General features: G+C 40.1%; 1 protein-coding gene across 1 annotated transcript in view; it reads right to left on the reverse strand.

Moving 5' to 3' along the window:
- Positions 1–494: 494 nt before the first annotated feature.
- The window catches only part of Zfpm2 (zinc finger protein, FOG family member 2), a 362,370-nt gene continuing 337,091 nt past the window's right edge, over positions 495–25,773 (reverse strand). The window contains exons 6-8 of the mRNA XM_055626705.1: positions 8,041–8,247; positions 4,743–4,967; positions 495–3,188 (exon numbers count right to left, since the gene is read on the reverse strand). Coding sequence (XP_055482680.1) covers positions 694–3,188; positions 4,743–4,967; positions 8,041–8,247 — 2,927 coding nt within the window. The 3' untranslated portion in view covers positions 495–693. The remainder of the gene's footprint in view (positions 3,189–4,742; positions 4,968–8,040; positions 8,248–25,773) is intronic.

The following is a 25,773-nucleotide window of genomic DNA, read 5'->3' on the forward strand; positions in this document are numbered from 1 at the left end:
CGGGAAAAAAAAATACAAGTACTATACAAGAAAAAATTGCCATCTTCATTTAACATACATGTTTAAATCTGAGAAAATGGACAGAAATATACGGCTACATACGAATGCAAAGCCTAGTGACTAAGAGACTGTATTTGCTAAAATATAAAGTGCAAATGGAGCCTGATTATCCAAGAATTGAAATCTTAAGGCGTGTACATAGCATGTGTATTTCGAACATGTTTGCAGGTTATATTTTAGCATACACATATATCTGCAACAGCATATAGAAAAAATCAGGATACACAAGTGCTTTTGAAGCTATTTCTAAAATGCTTTTCTGTATTGTTCGTGACTATTTTCTTTAAAAGCTACTATACAGTGCAAACCATATGTGCTACACAATAACTATACAATAACATTACAAATGACTTTAATATAAAGTTTTTAAATAAAAATAACATAACCACAGCTATGAATACTGCTGGTAAAATAAATTAATTTTTTTGAAAATGGCACCAATAATACACTTTACTAATGGTCTGTAATGAAATTACATCTTAAGTCTTCAACTCAGTCATAATGAATTATCTCCTGATTGCCAGATGTAATTCAAACAGCTTCTTCTTTGTTTTCTGGACTGTTTAGAAGAACATACTAAACACTGGTACCAAAGGTGACTGCTTTCTTTCTTTTTTTTTTTTTTAACTCAGTTCATTTGACATGTTCTGCTGCGTGTGATGAGCAATAAAACTTCTTGTGAGTTATAAAGTTTGAAAGGTTATTGAACTGGATATCGCATAGCCGGCAGTATTTCCCACTGCTGGGGGCCTGGGTGGAGCCGTTCACACCTTTTGCTATGCTAGACAACTGTTCTTCCGCGGAGGGAGGTCCCGGGGAGACATTCTCATTTGCAGCTAACGGGTTCTCCGAGATCCACGAAGGCGACTTGTGGCCATCTTCGTGTTGGGCATTCTGGGAAATGTTCTCTTGCTGTGGGTTGGCTGTAGGTCTCTCATCTTGCTTCAGTCCACCATTCACTATGACCATGCCTCTGTTTTTGGGCAACAGTGGCAGAGAATCTTTCTTGGGCACGGCACACCCGTTTGAGGAGGCCTGGCCTTTAGGAGATTCGTTTTCTGCATTTGTGCTTTGTTCGACGTCGGTGTTGTGGATGACGAGGGAACCAGAGACATAATCGCTTGGTTTTATGCCGTAGTATGGAGAGAGTTGGTCGGCTCCTTTCGTCTTCTTTATTGCTCCGGGGTAAAGGCATTGGGGGAGAAACAAATGTTTGTTTTCTTCTTTTGTAGCAATGAGCTGAGCGGCTTCGCTGAAGACTTTCAGGCCTTGCAAAGTTGCTAAATGGGATGAAAACACGTTTCCGTTGGGAGAGGGCTGCTTTGGATGGCCGTTCTTCTCACACTTGACCACGTTCCTCTCAAAGCTGACGTCTGGGCTGCTCCGCTCGCTCTCTGGATTGGGAAAGACTTTGCCGTCCAGCTGCCCGAGATCACTGCGCTGGTGTGCAGTGACAGGACAGAAATTCTGCTTGTGGGCCAGGTAGTTCTCCACCTTGTTGAAGCTGAGCTTGCACACCGTGCACTCGTGGTAGTCTAGCAGCCTTTTAGGAGAGGCTGTGGTCCGCTCAGACTGCGATAAACACTTTTTGCTGAGATCGATGGGAGCGTCCATCTCCAGGCAGGAAACGCTGGGGTGGGTCGTGTCACATTTGGGGACTGGCGCACATTTGTTCATGGCCAACGATGTTTCCAAGTGCTTTGAGACGATTCCCGGGAAGATGTCGCATCTCGGGTGGTAGCATTCTCCCGGCCCTTCAGCGGGCTCCTGAGCGGAGCTACATGGGTTGCTGAGGTGGGCGACATCAAGGAACCTCTGTGGGACCAGGGGCGGCCTCTGATCCTGCTCAGGCAGGATCTCGTACATCTTCCTCCGCTTGCGCGTGCGCATGGTTCTCTGCATGGCTGGCACTTTGCTGGAAGCAGACCTCTTCAGCGGAGGGTCGTGACGCGTTGCACAGTAATACTGTTTGTGGACCATGTACGTTTCGTGCCTGCTGAAGGTGATGTTACATGCTTCGCAGGTCGTCTTATTTGGGTCACTTTCGCCATCCACCAAGGGGCCGCTGGGTGTTTTCACATCCACGGGCTTTCCGTTCATTTTGTCATCGTTGCTGCTGGAGGTGGACAGCTTTTTGGCTTGAGTGGAAAAGTCCTTCTCCTGGCCTTTCCCATTCGGCCCAATCAACTCTAAAACAGTGGAAGAGTTGATGCAGGGTGTTTGAAGAAGGGGGTTCTCTGGGTCTGAAGAATGAGAGGCGGGGTTGAGAAGGCTGATGGACGTCTGGCCAGTGTTGGGACTCACAGCTTCAGGGATCTTTTCGGAAACACTTGCGAACTCAGGGGATTTGGCCATCTGCTGCCATCGGCTGCTGCAGTAGTGCTTTTTATGGACGAGATAGTTATCCAGATTATTGAATGTTATGTTACACTCGAAGCACGTCGCCCCTTTGGGCATCAAAGGGCTGTAAATTACGGGAGGGTAACTGCTGCTCCCGTGCCTCAGTCTGCGGTGCACCAGCTCCGACATCTTGGCTAAGATCTCTGAAGCCTGGGGGACCATCGTGATATCTTGCGGGAAGGCAAACTGAGAGAGGAAAGGTCCCACAGGAAAAGAGGGCCCGATGTTGGGTTGTACTGGCGATGAGGCAAGTCTTGGGCTGGAGGGCTCAGACTTTATTTTTGTGTAGGAGAAGCTTTGCTTGTTTGCTGCAGGCTGAATCTCCGCTCTCTGACCTGTGAGAAAGAGCTGTGTCTTTTTCTCACACTTGTCCAGTTCCGTGTCTGAGCTTGCATCTTTCGTCTGCATGGCCTTTTGGCTCTGGGAGAGGTCACTTCGGGCCAACAGGTCCGTGGCTGGCTGTAAGCCGTCTTCGGTTCCACTGGGTGAGTGCTCCATCTCACTTTCTCTGGGAAGCTTGCCGCCAGGCACGGGCACGTGGAGGTCCTGGTGCTGCAGTAACTCCCGCTGGGTCTGGAAGCCGAAATGGCAGTGGTTGCATCTGAAGGCAGCTTGAGTGAGGTGGGAGAAGAGGTGCTGGTGGAAGCCGACCACAGAGTCAGCACTGTAGCTGCACACAGTGCACTTTAAACTTGCCCCCGGGGGCAGGAACTCCTCCATTTTCACTCCTGCCAAGACACACAAAACAGGAAAGCGGAGATGGGAACCTTCACCAGTGAGCTTGTGTCTTCACAACAGAAACAAACCCATCAGATCCTCGTCCAGGATACTAACATTTAGTGACCATCTGAAATAATAATGTTCTAAGCCTCTTTCTGAGTGTTAGGGTATAGATGGGGAGAACTATTAGCGGTTCTATTTTATGGGTCAAAAAAAAACCAAACTTAAATCCTAAGAGAATTAATTATAATAATCATACTGTGGAGGCATGGAGTTATGCCTAAGGCTTAGGCTTGTAATTTTTAAACATTTTGAGTACTATGCTCTATAATAGGAAGAAGTGAATATTAATTAGAATGGCTTCTAGCTACTGAATACCTACATGCAAGAAGAAACTACGGGGCTCTAGCAATCACTTCACTCATCTTTTATCACATATATCATTTATATATATGTATGTATATATAGGTATACATATATGTATATATATTTACACATATGTAGATAGATAGATAGATAGATAGATAGATAGATAGATAGATAGATAGATATGTATGTTCGTTTAACTGAATGTTTTATCTGTATCTAGAACTGCTATTGGTCTGGTAATCACTGGCATGCTGATAAAGGTATTGCAGGCCAGCACTCATTTTGGTTGACTTACCACCTGTTTATGATCAGTGCCACTGATTGTGGAGGTAAGTATCATGGAGACCAACTCCTGCTTGTGTTTGTTTGTGCATAATGGGAACAGATTTGGATTGTCTTCTCTATACTGTGAATTTGACACCAGCCTGGTCTACATAATGAGTACCAGGACAGCCAGGGCTATGGAGAAAAGCCCTGCCTCAGATAAAATAAAATAAACTTAGAAAAATACCTAAAAATGTTTAAATTTAATGTAATTCTGTCCATTTTGAAAATAGTAAGAAGTAGGCTGCCGTGAGATCAAGCTTACATTAGCTGAGGTCCATTTCAAATATAAGTGAGAATAACTTCAATCTTTTTTTGTTTTTCTTAGGGAATTTAGAGTAGTTTCATGTCATCAAAGTCAATTAAGCTTTAACCGTGCATACTGTGGAAACTGAGGGATTTTTAATTGAAACTAGCAGAATAGCAGCTTTAATTTTGTGCAGTTGCTCCCTTTTTAATGTACCTACTATTTTTTTTAACACATGGAGAGTTCCACGATCAGTTTCCAAAGATCCCTTGACATTAAAGCAGTGAATATTCATGGCATTAAACAGAGAAAATATTATTTTGATAAAGCAGAAAATGGATGTGCTGATTTGGCCCACACTCTAAGCACTGTAGTACATGCTGAAGAAATCAGTCAAGTCCTTTGATTAAAATATGCTACATCTAAATAATATACTAGAACACTGCTTGGTGCAGTAAAATTAATCTGCCTATCTATCTATCTATCTATCTATCTATCTATCTATCTATCTATCTATGTGAATATATTATAGATAAGAGGTGTTATGCCTTTGTGTATATTGCATGTGTAGAAAGGGCAGACTGTACTCCCAAGGAAGTGCAGAAACTTTTGACGTGCTTACCACTGTGTGAGTTCAGGTGCATTTCAAGAGCTCGAGCATTGGAAAAGCTCTTGGTGCACTGTGGGAAGGGGCACAGACTGGAAATCTGATGAGTGTTGTCTTCATTTTCTTCGGACACTGGAGCAGCTTCTCTTTGCCTCCCACTACAGTAGTACATCAAATGGGCTTGCAGGTTCCGCTCGCTCCGGTACCAGATGCCGCAGGACTTACAAGGAAATATGTCCTCTGCAGAAAAACCAGAGACATATTAGCTGCTATGTTGGGGACAGAAATAAGGGAAAGGTCACATTTACTTTCATCTTTCTGAGTTGGCTCTCAGGTTCTGAGTTGGGTAATTAAGCATTGATGAGTATGATCTGGGCTCAGGAGGAGACTCTTAAGGAAATATTACACTCTGTAAGTTAACTTACAGCCTGTTTAGAGACTAATACTGCAGGAGAGATGTGGGTATTAAAAATACAAAATAATTTCTTTCTTTTTTTACTTATGATTTAGAAAAACATGCATTTGTAATAGCAATGGGAATTGGTTTGTCTGGTTGGTTAAAAAGTAAGATTGTGGTGCACAGATGAAGATGCCCTGGATGCCCATTACTGACCGCATTTGTTGATTAAATGAATTAAGTACTGAGGGCCTGCAAGATGCTAAACTCTGTGTTGGGTCTGGTGTAACACAGGAGGGTGGATTTCCTAGGGATGAGAAGCTTTTATTCTGGATTGATAGTGGTTAGACAGTGCCTGTACACTCTCTGGCACAGGAAACTGAAAGTCATAGGGCAGAGACAGTGGGTATCCACTAGGCTTCCGGGATTGTGATGGAGGGAGGGCCTGGCAGGTAGGTAAGGTTAGAGTGCCGATAATGTCAGAACTTAGAAATGATGTGAAGGATGAACTGAACGTATTTTTAGGCAGAGAAAGCAATTTCTTGTCTTCTTGCTCAGAGCAACAGCACAGAGGAAGCCACAGGACCCTGAGAGGCCCAGGCGGAGGCTGCGCAGCGAGCTGTGTGGCACTGTTGAGGCAAAGGGCAGGATAGGCTAGAGAGGACCCTGCAGACTCTCCTGACAGGCTCTCACTTTGTCAATGATTGAGGAGATTCTAGTTTTGAAGGTCGTAAAGGTAGAAGAGTCATTGAGGGGCCGGAGGCAGGCTCCACACATTAAGTGAAATAAAAGAAGGCTTGAATTGAGTCATAGCTGTGATGTATGATTTCCAAGACTTCACTCACAGAAAATTTCCTCAAATGTATTTTTTTCCTCCTCATATAGTTACAGTTGGGGCCACCACAGTTGACTACCTTGTATAACCATGTAAAGCAGTGATTCTTTTTCAACCTAGCTAAGGCTATAGCCCTTTAAGACAGTTACTCAGGTTGTGGTGACTCCCAGTCATAAAATTATTTTTGTTGCTACTTCATAACTATAATTTTGCTACTGTTATGAATCATAATGTTTATATTTTTGGAAATAGAGGTTTGCCAAAGAGGTTGCAACCCACAAGTTGAGAATCATTGATGTAAAGGGTTACATTGAAATTGGAACCTAGTCTTAAATCTACTTCCTTACTGTCTGGATGACAAAGTGACAGAGAGGAGAGTTAACATGAGAGAAGCAGAAATGAGTAGATGAGACAGACAGTACTTTGCAGGTTGAGGCAGTATGAGGCGATCCTGCCTGGACCCACATTGTATAGTCATGGGGCTTTGAATGTTCCCAAGAGAACATTGGTCATATGGAATTTGGTATTTCCGAAGGAAACACAGAGAGACCTGCAAGGGAGTGTTAAGAGAGTTCTAAAACTCTTCAGAAAGAGTGAGACTCATCATTAGCTGACAGTGAAGCAAAGGAGATAAATCAAAAATGAGAAAAAACTAAGGATCAAGTTCTCGTGGATGGGAGGCAGCTTCAAAATTATATTCTGATGACTATTTATTATTTAACACATTCTTCCGAGGTTAAGTACACTTACACTATCCAAGAGCCTGCATATTTTATTAAAGTGTGTAGTTCAACAGTCATGTCAACTGATTGATTTCAGGATGCAAATGGTGCTTATATTGGGTCATTTGAGATTAATCATTTTCTTTCTACCAAAAGCGATCAGGTGTATTCTCATGTGCAATTAGAATTAATGTTACACATCGGAGCATCGTAACTGAATAAGGTTATTTGAAATCCCTTATAATAAAATTACTTTGCCTCATATCACATCACAAGTGTGATGTCATGGTCCATGCAATAAGAATCAAGGAAAGAAAATAAAAACCATTCCATTAACTAAATCAAGTAAGGACTGCTTAGGTTGCAAGCCCTTGGCCTATTGATTCTATGCACAGTGATTTCAGAATCACCTGTGGACATCTTTAGTCCTAAATATGGTTGAATATTTTTATAATAAGCTGAAGATATTATTGCTGAATAGATATCTTCTGCATTAGTCTCAAAGATCTTCAATGTTATTTTAAGATTAGATGCATTTTTTAATACCATCATTAGTATAACTCTTAGAGTGTGGCTGCTACTCATTTTTGTTTCACACAGAGGGCTAAATAAAAACAGATCTTTCTGGGGCCTTTGGCCCATTGACTGTCCACCATATGAAGTACCACTTTCTATGTTCAAGGTATGCAAACTACATCGGTATTCATCTTAGCAGTGTAAGACCATCAGCTAGGTTTGCCACAGCATATTTTGAAATTCTCTATGGAGTATTAAAAGCTTATATACTCTTTATTGTCCCCTTTCTTCCTTTTAATTAACAAATATTTTGATTTGTCAAGGCTGCCAAGACTTCATCCAGATTATAAGGCTAAAAGCAAAAGCTCTATGTATTTGTACTGGTTAATCTTTTTACTTTTAAATAAAATAATAATAATTATACTTCAAAGCTTCATACAAACATAAGACTGTATATACTATATCATTCGCGTATATAATAAAATTTGATTTTTAATTTTATATTCTTTTTTAAAGTTTTTAAAAATTCCATGGCCTTTATCAAATACCAATTTTGACGCTGGAAAATCATCATTGAAAGCCATTAGGTCGTCATTGATAAGTGAAGTTGAGTATTATTCAGTAAGTAGAGAATACAGTTGTTAGTATGGTGACATTTAGGAATACAATCTGACTTAACTGGATGTTTTTTCTGCATTCGCATGTTAAGCAAACACACCACACCACACACACACACACACACACACACACACACACACACACACAACCACACACCGCCTGTCAGTAGGTATTTTTATTTCTCACATAAATACCCATCACCCCCACAAAGCACTCAGCACTTACTATTGACAATAGCTGTAGGCAAAATAGAAGCCATGGCAGCTTGCTGAGGAAGCAGCTGAATTGAGTCCAGCAGGCGAGCTGGGTACATCCCTTCTGTGAGAGTCATCTGACTGGCAGCTTGTAGCCTTGAGTCAAAATCCACCACAAAGGCAATTAGCTCTTCACCCTCTGAGATGATCTTCGTAGTGGTACACCAAAGCTGACCCCCTATTGAGAAGAGAGAAACAAGAAGAGAGAGAGAGAGTTGACATGGGACGCATGAGCCCACTGCATGCTAGACTGACAGCAGGAATGTTTTCCCGTTGTGCTGTTCAAATGGGTCTGGTCTGGAAAAGGAGTTTGATCAGCCCTCAGCCCTGTATCTCAGGCAGGCTCTGTGGACAAATGTTCTCCTGGTATCAAGCCATGTTGTCAGTAACTAGCAATAGGAGAAAACTAGGGAGAATATAGATAGAATGGAGTTTGTCAAGGTCTGCCTTCCAGGCTCTCGCCTGAATCACTAACCCATTATGACACTGGTATTGTGCCTGAAAACCTCCTTTGGAGGGACATACTCACTGTGTAGCCTGGGCTGCTTTTGAGGTTAGTATTTCGTTAACTAACAAAAGAACAGTCTCCCACCTTCCACATTGCACTTTCTCCCACTGTCCCTCCGTCTTTGTTTCCACTTTACTAGTTATATTTTACTGTGAGTATAAATGCCCCAAATTGCCAGACAAGCAAACAGAAGTTTGTAAAATCTTGGGCGTTAAAGTGCTGTCACAGGGAATCTGACCCTTTCTAAGGATACTGCCGTTTATGTACTTTTTACTTTGACTGGACAATCTCATTATACACTACCCTGCAACGTCCCTTCTTTATCTCCATTTACCCAGCTTGAACTTCCTGCAAAAAGGGATACACCAAAGATTCTTTTCAAAAAGGCTTATTTCAATAAAGATTTGTTTAAATGAAAGAAACCTTGTCTTCAAACACTGAGATACACCCTGGCTCTGCATTTCAAATGATCACGTGCAGTGCATTAGAAAGAAAAATTAACTATGCAAGAAGATCTTCTAATGTATTGGAATGTGATAGTGAACACCCATTTATTTCACATGTTTAGACAGGCAAAGCACTTATATTTTGTTATCTCCACTCTCAGGCCTAGATACAAACCCCACACAGTTACGTCTGCAAGCATGTGGTGTTCTTGATATTTTATAAAGCACCCCCTTGTGTACGTACTGGAATGTTGTATATTGTACTCATTAACTAAGAAAAATTGTACCCATTTTGATAAGTTGTATTGCTCTGCTTATCTTTCAGCATAACTGTCATTTCAAGTGCACTTCATTTTTTTCCAGCCTCAGAGATCATGGTTTTTAAACAACTTGTACAAATCTTGTGGAGATAAGAACAATATATGAGATGGCGGAGCCGAGGGGAAAACTGAGGATGACGCCTCAGAAACATCCCGGGCAATTAACCAAGGCTTAACGTAAGCAAACAACACACGCCAGGAGGGCTTGTGTCTGTGGAGAAGAGGAGAAAGATTATAGCCCTCACATGTACGACCAGTTTCACATTAAAACATGAAGACAGAACCTCACAGGGGGACAGTGCCCACCCCGACCACACCCTGATGCTGATGTTTCTCAAACCATACAGCTTTACTGTAGTTGAAATAAAAGGGGTTATTTTGTTGTTGAAATTTTTTCCCCAAATCTCTGAAGCCAAAATTATGTCACCGGGGAATGAGGAGGAGTTAGAAGCCTGTATGGCAATATTTCCAACTGGGCCATTCTTGCTCTGGAAACCTCTGCATTTAGATGCTCTGCCTTCACTGATGTGCACACATCTTACTGGTTATGATGGAGACAAGCTAATCACTTGTGTTTTATCTCTCCTATGGAACAGAGTTTATTAAGCTGGTGTGTGGAATCAGGGTGAGAAAGGAAAAGCCAGGAACCACAGTCAGCCCGGGTTTATTTCAAAGCATAGTCATGGGGTCACTAGCTTTCAAGCAGGGAGGTCACTTTCTTGGCTAATCCAGCTACAGTTATCTTTCACAAAGTTAAGACAGGCTTGGTTTCAGGTCCCAGAGAAGCATCTACCAATAGCTAACCATGGTCACTGCAGTGTAGCCAGATGACAACTTACCTATGCAAAGTGTTTAGCAAAAACATCCAGTATATAAGCAAAGTAAAAATGGAAAATATTAGATGCAAAAAACCTGACAAATATGTGATTCTTACAATATTAGGCAACTTGACAGTTGCTATGCACTTCTGTGTTTTCAGATGCACTTGCATTGTTTCATATTTTATCGTAACTACCACTAGTTCCCATTTTGTGGTGTACTTGGACATGCGGCATTTTTAAAGCTTGAAATAGACTGACTGTGTACTATGGAGCTTTGACAAGAAAGTTGATTGTCTTAGGATTACATTTTTAGCAAACAAACTAACTAACTAGCTAATCAATTACCTGTTCAATGAGATGATGTCTCTGCTGTGTGAGTGGCTAAGCTGTGTGCCTTTATGCACAGCTACACCATCAGAACACACGTATAACAACAGGAAAACAAAAACGTACATCACACAGTGCATACCTGACTCTTCTTGAGGGAGGCACATGGAAGTCAACCAAGGCAATACCAAGAGTCTGTGTAAGTAGCAACAGACAGGCTCATCATTAGTAGACAGGGAACGAGTGTGTGAGCAAGTACGCCATTATGCAAGGACCTGACTTTGAAACAAGCCTTGAGCTGAGTGTCTGAGGGAAAAGGTATGGATCAGGGGAACTTGTGGCCTGTAGCTAGCTAGAATTTTAGGAATTTTGTGTGTTGTTTAATACCCTATTGCTAGCATGAGTTTGACTATGGTAAAGCCTATAGTATTTATCATGAGATCAGCAAGGGATATAAGTTCAGGTTTCCTCATAAAAGCCTTAAAGCAAGGTGAAGTAGCTTTAAATATAAGGTGAATCCGACTGTATCTGGCTTATGCTGGGGGGTGGAGATACACATTTATTTTAATGAATAAATACATTATTAACAAAGATATTTTCTCTTTACGTAATGTAGATGAAATTTTACAGGCAGGATGTGCTGCATACAGCTATTTGATTGTTGTACTAATTCTGTAGTCATAAATATGTGACTATGAAGAAGGAAGGAGCCACATTGAAGAGACACAGGAGAGAAGGGCCTGAGTGATGCCCTTCGAAGACCAAAAAAGGAAGGTCTTGGGATGACACCAAGGCTAATGGCATTGGTGTTCAAGTGCTAGGTATGAGCCTACGTTGGCAAAAAAGCTGGAGTATTGTGTATACATACAATGATGACAACAAAAACAGAAAGCTAGCATATATCAGAAACATTTCTTTTGACCAGAGATGAAAAGCATTGTTGTTCTAAGCCTGTTAGTAGCTCCATGAGGTGACAGTCCTCCCAACTCCAGAGAAGATAAAAACGAAAGCTTAGACAGGTTATCTTCCCGGAGATGTGCATATGGTCAGTAGTCTTCCTAACTTCAAAGTTCAATTGTGGACCCTTAGAGAGAGAATGAGGGAGAGGCAGAAGAGGGAGAGAGAGGGAGAGGAGGAGAAGAGGAGAATGTTTATATGAGTGCACACAATTAACTATATTTTGAAAAGGCAAATATTGAGATCCTAGTAAAGCTTCCGAGTGAGTGTAGCTCACCTGTGACTTTGAAACACATAAAAATTATAGAAAAAATAAAACAACCTGAGACCAGCACAATAGCTCATGCCAACACTTAAGAAGCAGAGACAGCCCTGTCTACACAGTGAATTCCAGGCTGGCTAGAGCTACATTCTGTCTCAAAACAAACAAACAAATAAACAAAAAAAAAAAAACCCAAAAGAACAAGAAACAAAAAAGCAAGAGAAGCCATTAGCACATCCTAACTGACTGTGGATGCTTTGGCATTGGTGAGGTAATTCTGGGAAATGACAGATTGCAAAAAGGACTAGAGTGAAGCTTAGAGTACTAGGGTTTGAGCAGAGGAGAGAGATTAAGTCCCTGTCAACCACAATTCACTTGTTTAGTCTAGTTGGCACTAATATTCTAATTTCTCACTGCTCTGCCAAATCAAAGAGCAAAGAAATCTCACTAGAAAAAGAGGTGAAAACAGTAAGCAAAGATAGCTATGTTTCCTGAAAGTAGCTAACTCATTTCCACAAGGAAACCGTCCAAGAAGACCGTGGCTACCTCTACCTATGGACTGTGTCTTGACCTTTTAGAGACTGAATTAGTTGCTAGCAATCACTTATGGCTTGAGGAGGCAGGAGGACCAGTTTCCCACTCTATTGTCTTAGACTTAGAGCATGCTGCCAATTGGGGTTGGCATCTGGATGCAGTGCAGTTATTGCATTGGATGCAAAAGAATGTTAAGTCCTTCGAGTATTTAAACTGATGGTCAATGTAAACACAGAGTGTTACATTTGGTTTCAAAACAGGAGTGAGTGGAACTATTTAAAACAACATAAAACAATAATAAAATAATACATTGGTTACAATGTAGGAACACTTGTACAGCTTAAAGGAATATAGACTATAAGAAGGTTCTTAAAAATTGAAAATGTAATTACCTGTGATTTATAATGTCACTTAAAGATATGCCCATAAGAATTGAAGGTATGATCTTGAAGAGACATTTGAACACACAGCCTATAGCATAATAACATTGTCACAACAATTCAAACATGAATTCAACATAAGTACCCATCAACAGATGAACTGATAAGAAAAATATGTCATAATGGACCATGGAGTATGGGAGTATTCTTGCCTTAGAAATAAGTGAAATTTATTCTACAGTGTGATGAACTTTGAGGACAATATGCTAACTGAAAAAAGCCAATCCACAAAGACTAATACTGCATGATTTCACTGGTAAAAGGTACACAGGATGTTCAAAGGACAGAGAAAGAAGAGGGAGGGCTGGTGCCAAGAGACAGGAAAGTAGGGAATGAAAGTGTTTAGAAGGAATGGAGGTTCAGTTTTGTAGTATGAACATTTCTAGAGATGGGTGTACAGCCATGTGAGTACCATCTAAAAGTGGTCAATAGAGTACATTTTGTAGTATGTATATTTTACCATAGTTTGAAACACTATTCAAAATTATAATCTCAGTTCTTTACTAAAACAGGTCTTGTAAGATCAGAGAGCAATTGTACTACTAGCATGAGTTAAAGTTATTCATGAGACCTTTATAAGACTTTTTTCATGAAAGAATAGAAAAATATATAGGAAAATAAAGCTTTCTCTTTTTCTCGCTTTCAAATATATAAATCTGTTCTGTTTCTTTAGTGAATCACCCAAGGCAGCCTATTTATAAAGAAAAGGAAATATATTCTACCTATGGTGTTGGAGGAAGACTGAACCTGAGGTACCAGCTGATGGGAAGGGCCATGTTACAAATATTAAAGTACACCTAAGGATATGAGTTGATGTTTCCAAACAGGAAGGCAGAGAGAAACTGGGGCCTCATAATTCTTTGAAGATCCACTCCAATTGACCTGTCACTGGGCCTCCCTCTTAAAGATCTCAGACATTCAATTCCACCATCGGAGGGCTGAAGATGCCTGCTCACATCTTGTCACTGAGGTAAAGTCAACAATATTCCAACCACAGAATCACAGAAATGTTACTTTAAGGAATGCCTTCTGGGAAGCACTTAGAGTCCTCAGGCTGTGCCAGAAAAAGAGACTGTTTGAAAACCTTTCCCTCTTCTCACTGGAAAACATTTGGAATTCTTCTGTTCATTGAAAATGCTAGTTATGGAGAGATGGCTCAGTGGTTAAGAGCATTGTCTGCTCTTCCAGAGGTCTTGAGTTCAATTCCCAGCAACCACATGGTAGCTCGCAACCGTCTATACTGGGATCTGATGCCCTCTTCTGGCACATGGTTGTACATGCAGCTAGAGCAGTCATATATGTAAAATAAATCTTAAAAAAAAAAAAAAGATTGTAAAAGAGTACATTCCCATCAGCAATAGAGGAGGGTTTCCTTTCCTTCACATCCTCTCCAGCAGGTGTTGTCACTTGAGGTTTTTTTTTTTTTTTTTTTTTTTCAGGGTGATTTTCTTTTCTTTCTTTTTTTAAAAATTCTTTATTAATTATACTTTATTCACTTTGTATCCCCCACTGTGGTTCTCTCCCTCCTCCCGTCCCAATTCCTCCCTTCCTCCACCCTCTTCATGCATGCCCCTCCCCAAGTCCACTGATAGGGGATGTCTTCTTTTCCTTCCTTCTGGCCCAAGCCAATTAGGTCTCATCAGGAGTGGCTGCATTGTCTTCTTCTGTGGCCTGGTAATGCTGCTTCCCCCTCAGGGGGAGGTAATTCAAGAGCAGGCCAATCAGTTCATGTCAGAGACAGTCCTTGTTCCTATTACAATGGAACCCACTTGGATACTGAACTGCCATGGGCTACATCTGTGCAGGGGTCTTAGGATATCTCCATGCATGGACTTTGGTTGGAGTATCAGTCTCAGGAAAGACCCCTGTGCCCAGATTTTTGGTTCTGTTGCTCTCCTTGTGGAGTTCCTGTCCTCTCCAGGTCTTACTGTTTCCCACTTCTTTCATAAGATTCCCTGCACTCTGCCCAAAGGTTGCCCATAAGTCTCAGCATCTGCATTGCTAGTCTGCAGGGCAGAGCCTTTCAGAGGTCCTCTGTGTCAGGCTCCTGACTTGTTCCTTCTTTTCTCCTTCTTCTGATGTCCATCCTCTTTGCTTTTCTGGATAGGAATTGAGCATTTTAACAAGAGTCTTCCCTCTTCTGATGGGTGTGAGGTGAAATCTCAGAGTCTTTTTAATTTACATTTTCCTGATGACTAAGAATGCTGATCATTTCTTTTTTGTTTTTGTTTTTAAAATTTTATTATTAGTTACATTTTATTAACTCTGTATCCCAGCTGTATCCCGCTCCCTCATTCCCTCCTAATCCCACCCTCACTTCCTCATCTCCTCCTTGCCCCTTTCCAAGTCCACTGACTGGGGAGGACCTCCTCCCCTTTCATCTGACCCTGTTTTATCAGGTATCTTCAGGACTGGCTGCAAAGTCCTCCTCTGTGGCTTAGGATTAACATTGTGAAAATGGCCATCCTGCCAAAAGCAATCTACAGATTCAATGCAATTCCCATTGAAATACCAACTCAGTTCTTTACAGACCTTAAAAGAAAGATTCTCAGCTTCATATGGAGAAACAAAAAACCCAGAATCTCCAAAATGATCCTGTACAACAACAGATCATCTGGACATATCTCCATCCCCGATCTCAAGCTGTACTACAGAGCAATAGTAATAAAAACTGCATGGTATTGGCATAGAAACAGAAAGGAGGATCAATGGAACCGAATAGAAGACCCAGAAATAAACCCACACACCTATGAATACTTGATTTTTGACAAAGAAACCAAAACCATGCAATGGAAAAATGACAGCATCTTCAACAAATGGTGCTGGTCTAACTGGATGTTTCCATGCAGAAAAATGAAAATAGATCAATTTTATCACCCTGCACAAAACTAAAGTCCAAGTGGATCAAAGACCTCAACATAAAACCAGATACTCTAAATCAGTTAGAAGAAAAAGTGGGGAATAGCCTAGAACTCATTGGCACAGGAGACAACTTCCTGAACAGAACACCAACAGCACAGGCTCTAAGAGCAACAATCAATAAATGGGACCTCAAATAAAAAGCTCTGTAAAGCAAAAGACACTGTCATCAGAACAAAATGACAGCCTACAGACTGGGAAAGGATCTTCACCAACCCTATATCTGAGAGAGGGCTGATATCCAGAATATATAAAGAACTAAAGAAGTTAAAAAGCAATAAATCAAGCAATCCAATTAAACAATGGGTACGGAGCTAAACAGAGAATTCTCTGTAGAGGAGTATAGAATGGCAGAGAAACACTTAAAGAGATGAGCATTTCTTTAAGCATTTCTCAGCCATTTGATATTCTTCTGTTGAGAATTCTGTTTAGCTTTGTACTCCATTTTTAATTGTATTAATTGATTTAATTGAGTGAGCTCTTTAAATATTCTAGATATTAGCCCACTGTCAGATGTAGGGTTGGCGAAGATCTTTTCCCAGTCAATCTGTTCCCAGAAAATTGGGAATAGTGCTACCTCAAGACCCAGCTATACCACTCCTGGGCATATATCTGAAAGATGCTGAACCATACAACAAAGACACTTGATCAACTCTGTTCATAGCAGCTTTACGTATTGTAGCCAGAATCTGGAAACAACCTAGAGGTCCCTCAGCCAAAGAATGGTTACAGAAATTGTGGTATGGGATACCACACATTGGAATACTGCTCATCAATTAAAAACAAGGAAATCATGAAATTTTTAGACAAATGGATGGAACCAGAAGAGATCATCCTGAGTGAGGTACCTCAGAAACAGAAAGACATGTATGGTATATAATCACTTATAAGTGGATATTACTCATATAATATAGGGTAAACATACTAAAACCTACAGACCTAAAGAAGCTAAACAGCAAGGAGGAAAACAGGATAGACACCAGAAGTGGTAAAAGAGAAAGAATAGGACCATAGCCTACCATAGATGCGCTTTAAAAGACTCCACCCAGTAGGGGATTGAAGCAGATGCAGAGAGTCACAGCCAAACTTTGGATAGAGTCCAGGGGGAGTCTTATTGGAGAAGGAGAGCATAAAAGGACCTAGAGCCGACAGGAGTCACACAAGGAGACCAACAGAGGCAAAGAAAAGAAAGAAAGAAAGAAAGAAAGAAAGGAAGGAAGGAAGGAAGGAAGGAAGGAAGGAAGGAAGGAAGGAAGGAAACAGGGCCCAGGGGGTACTGCAGAGACTGATGCATCAACCAAAGACCATGCATAGAGAAGACCTAGACCCCCTGCTCAGATGTAGCCCATAGACAGCTCAGTCTCCATGTGGGTTCTCTATGTAGGGAAGAAGAGACAGTCTCTGACATGAACTTGGTTGCCTCCTCCTTGAACACTCCTCCTTGGCTGGGTGACCTAGCCAACCCACAGAGGAAGAGGATCTAGGCAGTCCTGATGGGATCTGATAGGCTAGGGTCAGACAGTAGGGGAGGAGGACTTCCTCTATCAGTGGACTAGGAGAGAGAGATAGGGGAGGAAGAGCGAAAGAGGGAGGGAGGGTGGGACTGGGAGGAGATGAGGGAGAGGGCTACATCTGGGTTACAAAATAAATAAAGTGTAAATAATAATGATGATGATGATGATGAAAAAAAGAAATGCTAGTTATTTATTACTTTGTAGCTTGAGATTTCTTTCTGGTGTGAGTGCCAAAGAACAGTCCTGCTAAATCTCTATACAGATGAGAGTTTAATAGTATTAATGAATGTTTTTTTTTGGGGGGGGGACTTTTATAGATAGAAGTATCCTTAGTGTCCTCATATTCAAACCAACCCTAATTTTAACATACTGGTTTGCACTTAATTACACATTTATATGAAAACAAAAAGAATTACATTAAGACGCAAAGTGCATGTATGATAATGTAATATTTGCTTAGTTGATGAAACTTTTTCTATTTTCTTTTCAGCCTCGTTCAGGAAAGTATGTCCTTATTCTATGAAATTCTTGGCAAACAAGGAAGCATGGTGAAATTCCTGAAAATTTATTTGTACTCAATGCTAAGCAGAGTTGGAAAGGGAAATTGACTGACAGGTAGGTTTAGTTTTAATCTTGACTTGATAGTTAATGTGTAACTTTGAAATTTATTTACGCTGGCCCAGAAGATGGCAGATATAAACAAGAGGTGTCTTTTAAATTATCAAAATTTTCCTGTGGATAGCATGCCAAGAGGAGTGATTATCGCACACTCATTCAGTAGGGCTACCATCTGGAAAATAAACCTATGCAACTTGTGATGTGGAGGTGACTTCCAATTCTAAAATGACTCATTAAAACATTGAACACTTAAAATATACCACGTGTAAGGTGCAAGTATTAAGCACATCACATAACTAACCTTTTTAATACTACACACTTATGTTAGTCATGTTAATTTCCTGACTAGGTACAAGTTGAAATAGATATGAAAAAGGGCCTCAAGATTCTACATGCCCCAATAGTGCTGGCCAGCAACTTATACTGTAGGTTCCATGGAGAGGTTTGACTGCAGACTTTAAGGCTCTGTCCCAAATAAATGAAATCAAAGGCTCTGGGAGAGAATTTTGTGATTCTGTATTCTTAAGAACCTCCTGAGGATACTTATCATATCAGTAGAATTAAGTACAAGAGGCACAGAGTGAACCTTAGGCAGCTTGTATAGTATAAACTGAGTGTCTATGAAAGATAACTAACTTCTCTTGATGTTGAACTAACTTATCAAAGTATTTAGACAATTTGCTGGAGAAGATACATTTTGGGAGTCAGAAATTGACAACTGAAAGTTGTTTTGAGTGTTTCCTTTTGGTAATATGTAAAAAAATATGGAAATATCAAGTGAGTCAGTAAGACAGGTCAATATAGAAGGAAGACAAGTCAGCATTTTTGGAAGTGAATGAGTTGTACTTGCTTTTAGAAATGCTTGTTTTTAATATTAGTATGAAAGTATGTAGCTTGCTAATAGGAATTACTGACCATGATGCCACACCTGAACTGTTGAAAGATTATAGAGTAGAAAGCAGAGAAAAAAGAAGCCTCCCATTTCTAGTTCACAGACATGGACTTTTTATGATGACCATGATCTGCTGCCTTTCTGACCTCCACCAAATGGAAAGGTTATTTTAGACTTCCTGGATCTCTGTCTGTCTTTATTGCAAACAGAAACACTCTTCCAGGTCTTCATAAGCCCATCCTGTCCCTTCCATAACAAAAGACAAACGCGTTCCAGTTCTGTGAAAAGGCAGTGACTACCAAGACCTTGACATTCCTGGAAACCCCTGTTCTTCTGGTTCTCAGTAATGTTTATGGTCAAGGTTCTTGTACAAACAGATATGGTGCTTACCAGGAAGCGTGTACATTTTCCTTGCTCATAATTGGTGTCAAAATTGCAAGAAGTATCCTACAAGTTTCAATAATAAAGAATAAAGTCACGGCTCAGACCTGATTATATTTGGAAATTTCATGCTCCCCTTACTAGAATACCCTCAAAAATCTCCCCATTCTGCCAAATTTTTCACTTTCACATATTACTAGAAAATGAGTGTCTGCACAATGCCATGCAGACCTTAGCTGATAAACTCTAATTAAGATTAAGACGGGACTTTTGGAAAGGATCCCATCATTAGCAAACATGATAAACACAAAAATACTCCCTACTTGTCAACCAGGAGCAATTCAGTAACCTAACAGTATTATCTGTTGCTAGGATACCAAGCTGACAAAGCTTCAATTATATTGTTAGACCATACCTATAGAGTTCTGTATAAGCAAAATATATCCAGAATAAAAGCATTTAATGTCAACCGTGCTATCTGCTATTCACAGCTTCGTACAATGGGAAAAATCAGGTTAATAATTACACAGTGTGCTGAAAAAATCTTTTCCATGTGTTATGTCTATACATGTTTCCTTCTAATTTATCTGTGTGATTGATAGGCGTGCTTGCTTTGTAAAAATAAGGAAATGCAAGCAACGGAAGCTGTAAACATCTGGCACAACCAGTGGGCTCATCAAGATACTGACCTGCGCTTAGCATAAAAATATGTAGCAAATTGAACCAATTAAATAACATTTAGATTTTGCACTATCCTGCCTCACTAGAGAGTAGGATAAGGAGCCTCAAGCAAAGAGATAGGAATCCAATGAAAACTTTTTTTTTAAAGGAAAACAACAACAACAACAACTACACTTACATAACAATACAAAAGAAAATAGATTATTTGTAATAAGGATTTGTAGCACTGGCTTTTCTGGGATTATCTTTAAAGCAGAAGTTAGGAACTTTTACTCCAACACATTAGGTAATCAAGTCTCTCTTTCTTTCTTTCTACTTGGAACACTTGGCAAGTAAAACTTGCCCCCAAATACAGGCATTTCATGAGGAGGAAAAAAAAATCTTCATGAATGAAGAGTCAGCTTGTGAATCAGACCTTTGTGTGTATTTTGACATCACTGACTGGGCAGAGTCCACAGAAATCTATTGGAAAATGTAGTTATGTCTGACTGAAATCTATTCTTTTAGAAAATATATTTTTTTAATTTTATGTTCATTGGTGTGAGGGTGTCACATCCCCTGGAACTGGAGCTACAAACAGCTGTGAGCTGCCATGTATGTGCTGGGAGTTGTGCCTGGGTTCTCTGGAAGAGCAGCCAGTGTTCTTAACCACTGAGCCACCTCTCTAGTCCATGAACCCTATTCTTAAAGGGCTACAAAACATAAAATAACTATTCTACATACTAACCTATATTTTGGTTTCCTAAGGGGTAGACTGGTATTTCTGCTTTAATCTAAAATGTCTTTCATACACAATATAACAAGATGATAGGTGTGGATCAGAGCACAGCTGATAATGAATGAAGATCATTGTATGAAGGAATCAAATACACACAAACACACACACATATAGACACAGACACAAATGCGCAACACACACAAACAACAACCACACACACACAAAGACACACACACAAACATGCACACACAAACCACAACCACACACACAAAGACACACACACACAAACACATACAAAAAGACACACACACAAACACACCACTTTCCCAAAAAGGGAATCTTTACTTGGCTTATATATTTTTTTTTTATTTTTACAAAACTATTAGAAAATCAGAAATGATGCCTCTTTCTGAAATCTAATCTTCCAAAGTGGAAAGCAATTGGTTGGAATGATTCTCTAAAAGCAAAATTACTGCCCCATTTCAACACGGCATGTGGCATGTTGGGTGCTACTGTCTGCACCTCAGGGTTTAGACGTGAGCCTGGGACACAGATCTATATACATAGACATGTTGCCTAATACAAATTTTATAATGAATTCAAATCCAGTGCTCTTGAAATTCTTGACAGTGGAGTAGTGCTGAGAAGGGAACTTATAAATTATGGGTGCCCCTTCTTTGAAAACTGCGTTGGAGGTTTCTTTGTGCATCGGCAAATACAGTAGGACTATGAGGCATTGTGTGGGTCCTCCTGCACAGCACCTGATAAAAGAAGAAAGAGCTGTGACATATCCCTAAAACAATGGAGGAATTAAAGGGAAACAATGGGCCAGCTGCTTCATTAATACAATCAAAAGGGAGCCCAGCACAGAGGATGCAGATAATTAAGCACTACTCTCTTAGTCCTCTTTTCTATCATAAAATTGCCTAAAAATGTATTAACTACTTCATAGTTGTTAGATAGATCTGTGCACTTGTTTATTTCGAGTTGATTAATGCCTTTTTCTGTATTCAGCAACATGCCAACTCAGAGTTTACAGTAGTTTCTGAATAAAAGAGAGTAAGACTAATTGATAAAGATCTACAGAATACACAGCAATAAATCAAAATGCATTTGCAAAAGGTCTTTTCTGTTTTAAAATAATCTTTAACATTTCTCATTTATTATTGGTAATGTGGGGGCATTTGAGGGCATTCAGGTTCCCTGGGCTGGCACGCCTGAAATATTTTTATAGGACATCAGCAGTTCCTAGCAGGGTTACTGGGGAAGGGGAGCAACGTGGATCTGCAACTCTGGATGTGTCTTTGCTATTTCAGCCAGTGGAGGTGATAGGTTTATTAAATTACTTTTTTTCCTGATCAAGGGAGATGTACAAATGGCTGAACTACATGTCAAATGGAATGTTTCTCCTTCCTCAACCTTACAGGAAATAAAAGCACACTTTTTAAATGTTATTTATATTAAAACAGTTTAAAATTTATAGAAAGGCTTTTATTCTTCAGCTCTTCTGCAGATAATGACACGTTTAATTGCTTAAGAACTGGAAAACTGGTAACTGGATACTTAGTACTTAATGTTACAGTCAGGCAAAAGCTATATTCTGATTTTCTCATAAAAATGTTCCTAAGTAATTTTAGGTCAAATTCAATCCAACTTTAAAATTACAAACTGAACTAATACAAGTGGTGAGTGCAAATGCAGCTAATGCAGTCCTGGTGATTTCAGGATCTTAACTGAAAAGAGGGAAAGAAAGAGAGAGAGACCTGGAGACACATACAGCAAGACACTCAAGCTGACACAAGAAGACTGTGGTCTTACACATATGATATTTGTGTGTGTGTGTCTTATAATACATCCTTTGAGCTCCTGTTTACACAGGCCTTTCTGTACTACATTAGTATTTTAGAGGATTTGGAGTATTATTTTTGGCTATGACACCTGGCTCATAGCCAGTAGCTGCCTCTGTATTAACTCAGCTAAGTTTTTCTCAAATACCAGGAGCTAACACATACAAATAATAAATACACACAAGAATGATCATTTTAGGCGTCATTTCATGTGGTTGTTTATGTGAATATTTTTGTTTTGATGGGACTCACAAAACTCACTTCTTTAAGCTGCAGAGCAAAAGTAAATAGAGATCAGCTGTTAGGAGGCTTATCAATGATCAAATGAGTCCTTTCAGGGATGCGGTCCGAACACCTCCGGTTACAAATTACGCCCCTATGCATTACAAAAACACTTGGTAAATGCTAGTGAGAGTCTTCCATCAAGTGCTAGCGTCTTCAAGAACACTCCTTTGCAGAGTGAACTAACTACACAGAGCATGTGATTTGTCATTTCAAATATCAGAGTTTATTACTTAGCATAAACTTGTCAGGAAATACTGGTCCGCACGGGGCTCAGAAACAAAGAAATGTGGCCATCTTTCTTATTTCAAAGGAGTTAGCTGTGGCGAATCAGAAGCCCAGCAGTCGCAGGTTCTGTGACGGGAAACCAAAGGCAGACCACAGAAAGCTCCCTGTTTGCTAACTCCTGCTCTCTCAGAGGCTTTCCTTGACTTGAGCTTGTAATGGAGCCTAACTAGATCTTTCCGCTCCTGGCTTGATTCTCTCCACTGTGTTTATATAATTCTTTTTTTTTTTTTTTTAAGAAAGTGTCTCCTACGGAGATAATTTCTTTTTCCTTCTAAGAAACACCTGGAGCCCCTTTTCGAAAAGTGATTAGTGTGATTCAGCTCAGACTCCGATCACCGTTGAAGTGCAGGGGCCCCAAACTGCCCAATAAACAAAAAAGTACTCAGAATTTTCTGGAAACACTGTGAACTGAAGACTTAGAAAACTCAAATACCTGGTGTCAGGTTTAGTGAAGTAGTTAGAATACCCTTAAAGCAGAACCAGCAACATTTGTATGGATTTTTTCCCTTATTATTATTATTATTATTATTATTATTATTAATTACACTTTATTCATTTTGTATCCCCCCATAAGTCCCTCCCTCCTCCCCTCCCGATCCCACCCTACCTCCTCTTTCTTCATGCATGCTCCTCCCCACGTCCACTGATAGGGGAGGTTCTCCTCTCCTTCCTTCTGATCTTAGTCTATCAGATCACATCAGGAATGGCTGCATTGTCTTTTAACAGCGAAAGTGTTCTTATGGTCTCTGCAACATTCCCGAGGTGTAGGTGTGGTCTCCTGAGGTGTGGGTGTGGTCTCCTGAGGTGTGCTGTAGCGTAGCCCTGCAGCTACTTACATCAGCACCAACCATCAGCTCTCCAACTGATTGGCCCTGGCCACCAGGACTTCAAAGGACCAGTTGAAGGGTGACATTACACCCAAAGAGCAAGCTGTCAAAAATTTTACCCAGTGCTGATAAACAGATTACAAAGCCGCTTAAGACTCTGCTTGTAAACAAAAGCACTTATCAACTCATAATTTGCAATAAACGGATGCAATTCCCAGCTGAGCCCCTACCTGCAATTGTCTTTACCATCTGCCTATTAAAATACCATTCTCTATCAGCGATCAGGAGCAGAAGGAAGGAGATCTCCACCAAAATACACGACTTGCAAGCTTATGAATAATCTGAGCATTCTGCACTTTCATTCTGACTTGTGTGCTGGGTGTGCTTAATTTAAATTCTTGCCCAGCCTGGGAGTCTCAGAAATCAGGTGGAGAGGAGAGGGAGGGGGGAGGGGGAGAGACACACTGGGCATGCTACCGCTCTGCAGAGGCATAAATTATACAAGTTCATCATAGAAGACTTTTTTTTTTAATTTCTTTTCCTTCCTTCCCTTTCTATGTGCAATATGCATTGCAGGATTCTAATGAAACTCCCTTAAGCATCAGGCTAGAAATGAGCCTCTCAGTGCCTTTGACAACTTGTCCATTTCCATTACACTTTTTTTTTTTTTTTTTTTTGCTTTGCCTTTTTATTTATTGATTTTTAATTCCTAGAAACTTTTCAATCTTCTCTAGGGAGCTAGATCAAAAGTGACATCAGTGGATGAGGTGAAAGACTGGCAGCTCCTGCAAGTCTGGTAAGATCCACAGAGCAGAGACACTAACAGTTAGCAGGAACCCAAGTTTGAGGCCTTGGATCGCAATCACTCAGGATGGGCTGCTACCCACTTCCAGCTCCTAATGTCCCCCACATGATTAGAAATGTTCTGCACAGGTCACGTCCTAAAGGTGGGTTTCAACATCAGCCACAGCAAATTCTCAGAAACTGTTCTTAGCAGAAACCTTGACCCACAAGTGTTGATCTTAGAGATCTCATGGCAAAAGAAGCAAGAAAAGGGGTTTTCGTCTTTCTGCAAACCATCTCTAGTCAGTATATTCCATACTTTGTTAAAGTCTATTCACTTTTAAACATAGTGACTAAAATGGTCTCTTAACAAAATATACTACTTATCAGAAATAAAGCCCAATAGTACAGTATTGAGTAATCTCTCCTGACATGGAAAACTAGAAGCTATAGATACTTTCCTGCTCTTTGGTGGCCCAGAGCATGTTTCCTGTTTCAGTGTTTTTCCATTCTCAGAGAACATTTTATCTGCACATAAAAGCTCAGTAATTGTGAAGGAGATCAAGGGTCAAATGCACCCTACAGTAAACAAAGGCCAAATTCTGTAATTAGGGTTCAAGTTCTCGAGATGACAATGTGTGCTGGGTTTCTTATTGCAACATATAATTTTAAATTAATGTTTATGTTTTTATTTCACTTTATATGAGCTTTCCCTTGGGTAATTATTTTTCTTTACAATCTACTGTTAAATATAACAGAACTAATAACTCCCTGCCACAGAGGAATGGCAAATGGCCTGCAGGTACCTGTTTTTCACTGTACCTGCTTTGGCCAAGAAAGTTAATGGCTGCCAAAATCATCTTCTTCTCTTTTTATTCACCTTACAGACTTGAAAAATTTTAATCTGTGCTGATTTGAAAAATAAATAAGATGAATAGGTATGATGTAGATCATGGTTGTGCTTTAGTGTGTTGTGTTTTTAATATCTTTTATTAAATTTAAGAAAAAATACAATATAACATAACTTAGTCCACAAAGATTAAAATCTTATGTTCTCTAGTTGCTTATAAACATACAGAAGAGTGGTGTGATATTTTGTTTATCTGGGTTTTATTTCATTAATTTTTGTACTGAATATGTTTACGTTACAGGTAGCTAAATGAAGAGAATTTTAATAATTTTAACTTATTTTTAAATTTACCTTCATTTTATGTGTGTAGGTGTTTTGCATGCAGGCACACCTGTTCACCATGTGTTCACCGGTGCCATAGGAGGCCAGAAAACTTGATCTCCTAAACTTGAGCTATAGATGAGTGAAGCACCATATCAGTGCTGGGAG

This window comes from Psammomys obesus, unplaced genomic scaffold, assembly GCF_907164565.1.
Source record: "Psammomys obesus unplaced genomic scaffold, mPsaObe1.curated_primary_1811, whole genome shotgun sequence".
NCBI lineage: Eukaryota > Metazoa > Chordata > Mammalia > Rodentia > Muridae > Psammomys > Psammomys obesus.